This window comes from Eucalyptus grandis, chromosome 3 (genome assembly GCF_016545825.1).
Source record: "Eucalyptus grandis isolate ANBG69807.140 chromosome 3, ASM1654582v1, whole genome shotgun sequence".
NCBI lineage: Eukaryota > Viridiplantae > Streptophyta > Magnoliopsida > Myrtales > Myrtaceae > Eucalyptus > Eucalyptus grandis.
The window spans coordinates 23,869,330-23,882,269 of record NC_052614.1 but is presented as its reverse complement, the minus strand read 5'-3'; the positions used below and the strand labels follow the sequence as shown (position 1 = coordinate 23,882,269).

General features: G+C 37.1%; 1 protein-coding gene across 1 annotated transcript; it reads right to left on the bottom strand.

The window, feature by feature from the left end:
• Positions 1-4,284: 4,284 nt before the first annotated feature.
• On the bottom strand, positions 4,285-7,530 carry LOC104439390 (putative receptor-like protein kinase At3g47110). The gene is given in 3 exon segments (XM_010052464.2): positions 4,285-4,631; positions 4,733-5,764; positions 5,767-7,530. Coding segments are annotated over 3 exon segments (3,030 nt in total). The 5' UTR covers positions 7,418-7,530.
• Positions 7,531-12,940: the final 5,410 nt, after the last annotated feature.

Below are 12,940 nucleotides of genomic sequence, written 5' to 3'. Positions count from 1 at the left end.
AAAAATTAATTTAAAGTAAATTTGTCACAAGTGTACCAATTTTGAGTTTTTCGTAGTTAAAAAATTAATTTAAATTAAATTTGTCACATGTGTACCAATTTGAGAGTTTTTCGTGACATAACCCAAATACAAATAATGAATGAGCCTAAGTTAGAACTTGAACATTGGCACAACTCGTTATTGCTAGCTAGCTTAGCTTGGCAGGACACCTAACTATGAGGGGTCGTGCCGAGCTCAAGCCCAGGAGGGTGTTGGTGTGGGATTTGTGTGGTGTCTACTTTGGGATTTTTAATAACACAAGAAAAAGTTTGAGGTGTTGATGTCTCAATGGTCATAATTGAAAGTTTGATAGTATAAACCCAAGTCAAAATAGATTCTGCAGCTTCAAGTTCCTACATTTCAATATGTATGTTTTCTCGTTGACAAAATGCTTAAAATATTTAAGAACTCATCAAACTTTTAGATGTCAAGTATTTAACCATCCTTATAGCGGACCTAAATCGTTGCAAAGTGCACCTCCATAGTTGTGCCGACCATTGATTGGAATGTGTCGAGTTGTTCTCCTCTTACTCAAGTTTCGTGGTGATGGTCCATTTACACTTTAAGTCGTGGCTAGTATAAATGATGATCATATAGTACATAGAATCATATTCCTGGAGATATAGAATCTTCTCCACTAACCAATATTCTAAAACGACGTTTGGCTTGCCTGAAGATATTATTCTTATTATTTTATCAACGATCACTCATGCCACAAAATTGTGTCACTAATGCGTGTCAAAGATCATATATATATGTTCTTCTTTTGTTTTATGCAAAGAAGTTCTTTGCTTTAGTTCTTCCCTTAGTTTCTCCTTCAAATCCCAGAAGGAAATCAAAGTGTCTTCTCTCTTTTGCTCCTACTTTATTCTTAAAAACATCAAACAGCAATGAAACTATCGTGTTGCCATTTTGTAGTAAGATTTTCTTTTGTTATGGTAAAAGACATGGTAAGCTATGCCCATAAATGCCGCCAAAAGGTATCTTCTTGCAAATCTTCGTCTAAATCAGAAATAGTAGTTTTATAAGTCTTAGTTAGAAGGGTTTAAAGTCTTTGGACATGAATTGATCTACGGTGCTCACTCATCAAAATCTAGATATGGACATCGTCCAGTGATATCTAAATTAACTTGATAAAGTTGAAAGTTGAGGACACTTTGCAAAAAAATTAAGATTTCATGATATTATAATACAAAAATGAAAGATTATATTCCACATGGTAAAGTTGAAAGTTCATGACATTTTTAATAATAAGTGGAAACTTCAAGATTCTCTAGAAGATTAGGCTAAAGAGAATTGGAAGATTTATTTTACCGAAAAATTATTTTTTAAAAAGAAAATGAGAATTGTCTAGATTTCCACACTTGTATAATATATATGCTCACAAATCTAATTATGCACTGGCTAAATGTTAAATTATGATTTGGTCATATAACTTAATATCGATTTCAGTATACTTATTAACGTTACTTGTAAATAAACCAGAACTTTTTTTCTCAAACTGCAGATGATAAAGAGTGCATTCTTACTGCGTAGAATCTTACATCTTTATTTTTAACGGAATTGAAAAAGAAAAATCCAAGTATTGCTAGCAATTTTAATATAAAAAACGCCATTAATTAGAATCCATTACATGAATCGGTGAAAGCACGTCATCTTATAAATTCCCATTGAGGATCCATGGAAAATATTGAAATTGTGGTCTTGAATCATTTATCAAACGCTGCTTGCCAATAAAGAAAATGATTAATATCACAAAAAACTCTAAATTGGTACAAATTTATTTTAAACTAATTTTTTGACTTCAAAAAACCTCAAATCGATACATTTGTGATAAACTTACCCTTTATTTGTTTCTGTTAGATTTCACCGTTAAGTTACTGAGTTGGATGATATGTCAGTTAACGAATGTACCAATTTGATTTGTGGTCTTTTGTGGTATTAATTTAATTTAATAGAAATTAACGGAGATTAAATTTGTTACAAATATACCAGTTTAAGGTTTTTTGTTCAAAAATTAATTTGAGGTAAATTTATCATATGTGCAGTGATTTGGGGTTTTTTATAATTAAAAATTAATTTGGGGTAAATTTACATATGGGTACCAATTTGAAGTTTTTTGTGGTTTTAATCCTAAAGAAAATCATTTATCAAATTGTGGCGAGAAGAATCATTTATCAAGCAAACTATCAAAATAATCAACGACATGGAGCGTTCCCAACTGCGTGGAAAAAACGAAAACAAACGAAAAAAAAAAAGGGAGGAGGATTTTCCTGCTTTCACATCAAAGCTGGGTGGGAGACGAAGCTTCGAGGAAGTTTCGTGCCAAACTGTCGTGCGTCCCGTATTGGAAATTTGTCTCTTCATTTACATTGTATTTTTGTGAAAATATTTTTAGGATGTAAATCATACACGGTTCATTGTCGTGGGTGGGTCAATGTTTGACCTCATGTAAATCCACGCGCGAAGTATTCACGTCTCAGGTTCCTAGTGGGAAACCATCAGAAGTATCCCGGAACGGGCAGCGTCGAGGAGGAGGACGGTCCCTTTCGTCCCCCTAAAACTGGCCGTGTTTCTAGAGGTCGACCTGAGATTTTTTCACCCGAGACACGGTCGACGCTACATAATATAATTGATAGGAGTGTACAGTGAATGCCTCAGACAAATGCCACTTGATTCCAAGGGTGTGCCTGGCAAATTGGCGAGAGATCCGATTTCCGATGAGACCCCTTTTGTGCCCGTGAGGGATTCTAGGAGCTCAAAACTGGTGATTAGACCAGCTTGTTATAGAACAGACTGGTACCTAAGGACTGATGTTTTCCTTTTTTCTTGAAATCTCTAACTCGAAATTTTTATCAAACCTAATCTTCTAAATAGTGACGATGGATTTCATAATGAGATATCAGATTTCCAATATTGATGAATTTTACAAAGTCCAATCAATTTTTGCTCCACAAAGTTTGTATCTTTAGTCCTATTGATCCAAAATAGTCAATTTTATTCTATCACATAACCGATTTGATGACAGCATAAAACCATTTTTTGGGGGACCTCGACCGTCGTTCACTATGAAACTGGTCCGACAGAATCCGAGGAAAATTAAAGTTGCGAGGAGAATTCGACACTCAGCATAAATATGGCAGCTGCTTCGGAGGTGAAGGCAAGAGTTATAAGAACCGCAATGGTGAGGGTAGAAGAGACAGACAGAGATGCGCAAGGATGAAGAGAAACTGAAAAGCTCTTCTAGACGTTGATGCATTATAAAAAAAACGATAATAAAATTTAGGATTAAATATCATGAAAAATTTCAGAACACATTTATAATAAATCACAAAAACCTCAAATTAATATATTTGTGATAAATTTATCCTCTGTTGTTTCTGTTCAATTGGATTACTATCACAAAAAGCCACAAACGATACATATGTGACAAACAGAGGTTGAAATCCCAAATTGGTACAAATGTTTATTGCCACATGTCATTTAACTTAGCAATTAAACACAAATTCTAACGGAGATTGTTACGAGTGTATAGCTTGGAGTTTTTTGTGGTCAAAAAATTAGTTTGAATAAATTTGTCACGGGATAATCAACTTGGGATTTTTCATGGTATTACATCAATTAATAATCTCACTTGTAGTTCTTCAACTCATTTAAATTATCCAATTGAATTCTCATATTTTTAACATCTAAGTGTATAACCTAAGATTTTATATTGTTAAAATGACCATCATCCCAGTGCCAAAAATAGAAAAAAAGAAAAAGGCCACCACCTAAAATCAACCTTGGTGAAACTTAATAATCTTATTTGACTTTACTTTTACTTCTCCTATTAATCCACAATATGAATTATCATTTAAAAATTAATTGGCATTGACATAATTTATAACCTTTTATAAGATACACCTCTACTTTATATTTTTCTACATTTATAAATCTATAAACATATATTAAAATTTTGCATCTAAAGAAATTATTAGAGATGGACTATCCGAGGAAAAATTAGAAACATAAAATTCATATGAAGAAAATAGGGAGATCGTAAAGAGGGGAGGGGGAATGGAGATGGAGATGGATTACATACATTTGAATAGTATATGAGTCCGGCTTTGGGCCTAGTGAAAAGGATTACAACCAAGATGAAGAATAGAACCATCTGAATTTTTCTTGTTCAAAGAGCAAAATTAATCTTAAGACAAAGTTTAGTCCAAGTGTCTAGGAGCTGAACTTCCTTCAACCAAGCCCCTACTTGGATCCATACCTAGCCTGAATCTTATGCAGTTCCTTGAGAGCTTCGGCCACATCCATCCGATCTTGTGGTAACTCCATCGAGCATGCAACTCCAATTCTTAGGACGGAGGCAACGCATCCTCTCATCCTCTCAATGTCATTCTCACTTTCTCCGTTAAAAATGGCCGAGTCCACAATCTCCATCACTCGGTCTGGCAGAGCCACCTTAACAAAGTTGTGGAGATTTGAATGGTCCTTGAAAGTCTTTTCCGTGGGTCTCCTCCTAGTTAACATTTCCAATAAAAGTATACCGTAGCTGTACATATCGCCTTGTGTGGATACCATATCCCCCATGCCATACTCTAAAATAGTGTACATCAAGCAGTATACAATGAAAATAAATCTTTTATCTAAAAGCAAAACACAAATAAGACTTAGACAATTAATGAGAAAATTTTCTTACCGGGAGGTATGTAACCTACGGAACCCCTCACTACTAATGAGCTACCATTGTCATCAATGTCCATGGCGTTTGTTTTCGTAGGGGAGCTAACTGTCGCCAGCCCAAAATCCCCAACACGTCCCATCATCTTGTTGTCCAAAAGGATGTTACTTGGTTTCAGATCTCCATGTACAATCTTTGGGCTACAAACCTCGTGAAGATATTCGATTGCGGAAGCTATGTCAATGGCAATGTCTAACCTTTGCATTAGTCCCAAATGCCCTGGCTTTCCATGTTCATGTTCATGCTCAACATCCTCTTCATTTCCTTGGTGTATCCAATTCTCTAAACTCCCATTAGCCATGTATTCGTACAATAGAGCTTTGAAATCGTTGCCATGATAGTCCACACTTGAACAAACATTCACTATTTTCATGAGATTTCGATGTCGTATAGCCCCTAAGGTTCGACATTCCGAGACGAAGCTCTTCGAAGCACCTATGTGGCCCAAGTTGAGCACTTTAACCGCCACCAAGCCGCCTTCTTGTGTGGTTGCTTTATAGATAGTACCATATCTCCCTTTACCAATCACATTGCTCTCAGAGAATCCGTCTGAGGCTCTAAAGAGCTCCTCATAAGAGACCATCGAAAATTTGTGTTTAAATGGAAATTCAATCGAAGAGGTATTCTTTTTCAACTTCTTTCTCCGATACCAAAAGATAAACAGGCAAAGACACATAATGAAGTATGACAAGACAGCCGTCACTGTGGCAATTACTCTAACTTTGCTGGTCCATAATGGTTTAGAGGTATTCGATTTGCAAGAAGGAAGGTTTAGTTCTGCAATACCTCCACAAAGATTCCCATTCTCTAAGATAGACACTGCACTAGCATTGAGAAATACTCCTTGCTTCAGAACTTCTCCTTCAAGCTTGTTTGAAGATAGATTCAAGTACTTTAGATCTATAAGTTGAGCGAGAAAGCTTGGGATCTCACCAGATAAGTTGTTATGGGAAACATCCAACTTTTGTAAAACTCGTAATGTGCTTAAAGCCGAGGAATTTCGCCATGAAAGGAATTGAATGCTAAGTTGAGCTGCCACAATACTAAGCACTTGCCGATGGAGCTAGGAATTGGTCCCATTAGCTTATTGTAAGATAGATCCAGTTCGCCAAGATTGATCAAGGACCCAACTTGAGACGGGAGAGATCCGCTCAACTGGTTATGTGCCAAGTTGAAGATAATCGAAATGGTAGAAAGGCCAAGAACCTCCCCTGGGATTGAACCACTCAAATTATTATTGGAAAGCTCAAGCTCGATGAGCTGCCTACAGTTACCAAGACTTTGCGGTATTTCCCCGTAGAAGTTGTTGAATGGCAAGTAAAAGCGATTCAATAAAGTCAAATTGCCGATTGATGACGGAATCTCTCCCGTTAGCATGTTTCCGCTCAAGTACAATTCGTGCAAGTTATGGAGTGCTCCAATACAAGAAGGAACACGACCACCAAGCGAATTGTTTGATAAGTCAAGATAGGACAAGTTGAAGAGATTGCCAATACTTGGAGGAATGGCTCCGTGCATTGTGTTGGACGACATAGAAATTAAACTAATGCTATTGGAAAGATTGCCAATAGAATCCGGCAATTGACCTTCAAGAAAAGTGAAGGCCAACAAAATAGCTTCTAGCCTTGAACAATTAGTCAATGGGGTAATGAAATTGAAGTCATCTCTCAACTCGTTAGAAGTAAGGGATATTACTCTAAGAGCTTTTAGCCTTCCAAGATTTGCGGGCATCGGTCCATGAAAACTGTTAATGTTATAGTAGATGTATTGAAGGCTAGAGGCATTTGATAAGGACGGAGGTATAACCCCAGTAAAAAAATTACTATTAAAATCAAGAAGAAAGAGAGAAGGAAGAGTATCACCAATATAAGGAGGAATGCTCCCTCTCAATTGATTGTTACCGACGCTGAAATAGAAAATGCCGGACATGTTGAAGATTGTCGGAGGGATCTCGCCGGTGAGTTGGTTATATGCTAATTGAACAAAACTCAAACCATGAAGCTTGGACAATGTCTTGGGAATCTCTCCTTGCAACCCATTTTTCATGAGTGAAAGCTTAGAAAGTTGGGAGAGATTTCCAATAGAATGAGGAATAGATCCTACAAGATTGTTTATAGCCAAACCTAAAGCTTGAAGCTTTGACAAAGAGCCAAACTCATTAGGAATTTTTCCTACAAAGTGGTTACCGATGAGATTTAAAATCTCAAGCTTTGAGCACTGAGAAAGATTGGTGGGCATTTGTCCACCCAAAGAGTTGTTACTAAGTACGAGACGACGAAGGCGAAACAAGTGGCCAATGCTTTGTGGAATTTCACCGCGAAAACTGTTATTCTGTAGAACGAGGCTTCTCAAGAAAGAGAGGTTTCCGACATGAGGTGATAGAAGACCCCCCAAGCCTTTCGACATTAGGTTGAGGGACACGACTCTTTCGGGATGCCGTCCACCACATATCACACCTTGCCACTTACAATGATGAAAAGAGTCATTCCACGAGCTCAAAGCTCCAAGCGGATCCTCATCCACACTATGTCTAAAGTAGATTAAAGCGAGCCGATCCGTTTGGTTGGTTTGCATCGTTGGACTCATCCATAATGGGAGCTGGGCATAGAAAAATAGGAACATAATCGCCATATGCTTTTCCATTGTGAGTGGGTTCTATGTCCTAACAAGCTGCAAGCAAAGTCTCTTATAGATTGAATTAAAGAAGAAATGAAGACCTTCAAAAGCATATGCATTTCCATTGATCAAAAGACACCTTTCTACACGGCAAAACTCAACCCAATATGCAAGTTTAACCTAAACAAAGGATTGGACTTTAAAAGTTTTGCAGATTGGCCGAACTAAAGAAAGGGCAAACACACACACTTACGTTAAAATGGAGGATTTGACGGCTACCCAATGACTTCCTGGAAAGTTGTGCCGTGAAGAAAGGAAATCAAGAATGGAAGTGGTCCTTGATTTTCGGCCATTTCAAAGAGAGCTTTGTGGAATTTCACCATGAAAGTTGTTATTCTGTAGAACGAGGCTTCTCAAGACAGAGAGGTTTTCGACATGAGGTGATAGAAGACCCCCCCAAGCCTTTCAACATTAGATTGAGGGACACGACTCTTTCGGGATGCCGTCCACCACAGATCACACCTTGCCACTCACAGTGATGAAAAAAGTCATTCCACGAGCTCAAAGCTCCAAGTGGATCCTCATCCACACTATGTCTGAAGTAGATTAAAGCAAGCTGATCCGTCGGTTAGTTTGCATCATTGGACTCGTCCATAATGGGAGCTGGCATAGAAAAATAGGAGCATAATTGCCATATGCTTTTCCATTGTGAGTGGGTTCTATGTCCTAACAAGCTGCAAGCAAAGTCTCTTTCAGATTGAATTAAATAAGAAAAGAAGACCTTCAAAAGCATATGCATTTCCATTGATCAAAAGACACCTTTTTACACAGCAAAACTTGACCCAATATGCAAGTTTAACCCAAACAAAGGGTTGGACTTTAAAAGTTTTGTAGATTGGCCGAACCAAAGAAAGGGCAAACGCACACACTTACGTCAAAATGGAGGATTTGATGGCTACCCAATGACTTCCTGGAAATCTGTGCCGCGAGGAAAGGAAATCAAGAATGGAAGTGGTCCTTGATTTTCGGCCATTTCAAAGAGAGCTTTGTGGAATTTCACCATGAAAGTTGTTATTATGTAGAATGAGGCTTCTCAAGAAAGAGAGGTTTTCGACATGAGGTGATAGAAGACCCCCCAAGCCTTTCAACATTAGATTGAGGGACATGACTCTTTTGGGATGCCGTCCACCACATATCACACCTTGCCACTCACAGTGATGAAAAGAGTCATTCCATGAGCTCAAAGCTCCAAGCGGATCCTCATCCACACTGTGTCTGAAGTAGATTAAAGCAAGCCGATCCGTCTGGTTAGTTTGCATCATTGGACTCGCCATAATGGGAGCTGAGCATAGAAAAATAGGAACATAATCGCCATATGCTTTTCCACTGTGAGTGGGTTCTATGTCCTAACAAGCTACAAGCAAAGTCTCTTCCAGATTTAATTAAAGAAGAAATGAAGACCTTCAAAAGCACATGCATTTCCATTGATCATAAGACACCTTTTTACATGGCAAAACTCAACCCAATATGCAAGTTTAACCCACACAAAGGGTTGGACTTTAAAGTATTGCAGATTGGCCAAACCAAAGAAAGGGCACACGCACACACTTATGTGAAAATGGAGGATTTGACGGCTGCCCAATGACTTCTTGGAAAGCCGTGCCGCGAAGAAAGGAAATCAAGAACGGATGTGGTCCTTGATTTTCAACCCTTTCAAAGAGAGCTCCTATTTGTTTGCAGGCAAAGCATATTATTTGTGCTGAGTTTTTTACATCCAAATTGTTAAAACCTTGGGTTCAGGTTTCGTTTAGACATGAGAAACACTTAAGCATATTGAGTGCTTGTAATTCCGATTCTCCAATTATAACAAATTTTTATCACTAGCTCTCCCCATAGATATATGTGCCAACACTTGGACTTAATCACGTAAATTTTTGAATCCTCATTATTCCTCATTTTTTTGGGGTGATTTTTCACTAACTTAAATACAAAATCCTTATTAGCTTCCCCATTCGTTTATTTTACCATGAGGGTTACTTCTCACTTGTAATGAAAAGGAAATAAAGCAAAAACACAAACAAGGAGATGATGGGTGGGTCATCCCAATGTGGAAAATAAGTTCTGCCAATGCTTTTTAGTGTGTTTTTTTTTGTTGCCAGCAAGATTTTTAGTCAAAAGATTCCTTGACTTCTCTCGTACTACAAAGAGTTTCTTTTCAAAGTTAAATTTCTTGAAAGTTCGGCACTTAGATCATATCATTCTTGTTCCGATTACAATTCATCAGGCTAGAACCCCAGTGCCAAGCTTGAACCCAAGACTAAGAGGGCCGGTTTGTGTGGGCCAGCACAACTCAATTACCATGCTTAGATAGGGGTTTTATAAACATATATGTTAGGAAAAGCAACTGTTTGGCCATTTGAAACCAAAGAGTTTGCAAAATAATGCACGATTATATGAGTCAAATTCAGATTTTGTGGGAGAAGGGGAATTTCGATGTGCAACTGCCTTGTGGTACAGAAATTGAAGTTATGGTATTGGTAATGAACAAAGACTACGTGATGCAAAGTACTTTGTTAGAAACTAAACAAAGAGAAAGAAAGATGTTCTAGAATTTGGTGGAGAATTAAGAATGTTAGCTCTGATCTTGAAGTCAAGTTTCCCATGGAAAATCAACAACGTTGTACAATCATGGTCGGCGAGCATGATGACCTCCACCATGAGAAGTTTTCCATTTCTTTTTCCCTTCTTTGAACTTTTCTTTTTAGGTTCTCTCAATTTGATTACCAAAGCCATCGCAGGACAGTCTCAAATATTGGTAAACTAAGGCAAGGCATCAATAGTGCTCGACATTGTTGAAGGCTAAGGGATTTCGATGAACACTGATTGAGTTTAGTTGACGGCCCACTTGTGTAAATAAAGATGGTTCAAACCCTTCCACTATATGGGGGTAAATTACGCACAACTTCTCTGAATTTTGGGGTAAACAAATTTGCCTCCAATTTTTCACTTGTTATACAATAACTTATGAACTTTTATTTTGTTCAAGCAATTAACTCTTCTTAATATTGTTATTAGCATGCACATGCTTGTGAATTTTGAGGGGCAAAAGTATAAATTTTATCTCATTCTTTTTGTAAGGAAGCCTCTTTTTCTAAAAGACTGAAAAATATAGAAAATTGAAGAGAAATAAATTAACTAATATTCTAATAATCAAAATAATAAATATCAATAATCATATTTAATGATGAGAATTTTCAAAATTAAATAAATATAGCCACCTTAATATAACTAAATAATATATTTTGAAAAATAAATACAAATTCATTAGGATGGGAAAAAAGGCATCTATAACTAAAAGATCAAATAACAAGAATTGCTTAATCACTATGTATGTTTAAAGGGTAAATTATTATAAAAATGATTGATTAACAAAAATATTTACAAGGAGGTTGATGAATCCCTTGCCAATCTATCTCTTTAAGAGGCAATCTTTCAAGAAGAGCTTTTAGCATCTTGAGTTCAAAAATTGTTAAAATATATAATGCGCGAAAACGAGATGATCTTGCAATTTACGTCAATGCGAAATCACTAAAGAAATAAATGAGAAATAATAAGGATACCGGAAATTTACGTGGTTCAGTTCGAGTATCGGTACCTACGTTCACGAAAAGAGCTAGTAGTGAATAATCCACTATAATTAGAGAATCAAAGTTTACAATCGCTTACACGCTTAAGTGTTTCCCATATTTATATTTAAGTCCAAACCTAAAATGTTTTTAAATAAACAACTCACTTTGATATAAACTCACGGTACAAAATTATCACGTATTCAAGCTCAAAGTAAAATGCTCTACGTACACCAAAACAAGAACTAAGTGTTTGTCTCTTCTCCACTTACGTAGAGCTTCGCGTTCTTTACCCCTTCAAGGCTTGTGTGACGTTTGGATGTGTGGACATGCAGCTCTTTTTTCTTTTGTAGAGCACGCCTTTAATATTGTGTGCCTAAAGTCAAAACTTTGACTCTAGGCTCCATCTTGGATTCTTTTCTCCAATATGGATTCTTCTTCAGCCTTCTTCTGCACGTACAAAGAAAGATAGAAAACCCCACCTTTATTTATTTATTTATTTATTTATTATTATCTTTATTTTATTTCCTCCTTTACGCAGCTATGAGGAGTCCAACAAAAGAATGCCTTTTTCAGTCAATTTGAAATATACTTGGGAAATCTTTCTCAACTAATTTGATTTAACAAATTGTTATCCAAATTCAAACTCGAGACATTAATTTAACAATTCTCCTCCTTGGCTCAAAGTTTGAAGCCAAGTTATAATGCTCATCATCCATGCTGCTCTCCCAATGCCCGATGTTGCTCTCCCAATGCCCGGAGAGGCATTCACTCTTCATAGACGCTAATAGAGCTCAAGCAGAACTTGGGCTTCGTCAAAGGAACAGACTTAGTCATCATATCTGCCGAGTTATCTACTGTAGTAATCATTTTGATAATAACATTACCCTTAGCTAAGATATCTCAGATGAAGTGGTATCTGATGTTGATATGCTTCATTCGCTCATGATAAACTAGATCATACACCAAATATATCGCACCTTGATTATCACAGTGTATATCCACACTTTTCTATTCTAAATCAAAGTCTAAGAGCAAACTTCATAACCATATCACCTCATTCGCTACAAAGGTTAGTACTATATACTTTACCTCCATTGAAGACAAGGCAACATGGCCCTATAAGGATGCTTTCCAACTAACTACACCATTTGCTAGCGTAAACACGTACCAAGCTAAAGACCTGCAATTATTCAAGTCACCGACATGATCTAAATCCACAAAACTAGTGGTCTCACTGCCATTGTTGTCCCTTAGGTACATTATGAGATAGCTAGTATACGCACCTAGAGGGGGTGAATAGGTGCAAAAATAATTTCTCGAGATACAGAAGCGATTCTAGGCAAACGATAGAACGGGAGTTCTCTTTTAATTAACAAAATGAAGTACGATCAAAGTAAAGTAAAGAGTAGGGAAGAGAAAATTGAACACGAGGTTTATAGTGGTTCGGCTTATTCCAAGCCTACGTCCACTCTTCTGCACTGACAGCCCACCGGTTGGATTTCACTATGAACAAAAGAGAAGTTACAGCACAGCTTTTCCTTGATTCCACAGTGTAGATGTTCTACCACACTTCTTCAAGGTTTCTCACAAATATAGACTCTCTTTTGTGTACAAGATTTTGCTTAAAGTGATTTGCTAAAACAACAAGGAGCTTCAGACTTTGGAATTCTTCTATCGCGCACACCTCGAACAACTTAGAACGTCTTCCTTATATACTCCTTCATGCCATCATACCCGTTGGCACTTACCAAAGGAATTCCTCCAATCTACCCGTTGAATGGAATCAATTAGGAAGATTATTCGAGCTATTAAAGGAACGTGTTGATAGCCCATCAATCATGTCCGTCCATACAATCAGGATCTTGGTTTCCATAAGTAGAACCTTCCAAGAATATTTAGGCAATCATCGGATCCTTAATCT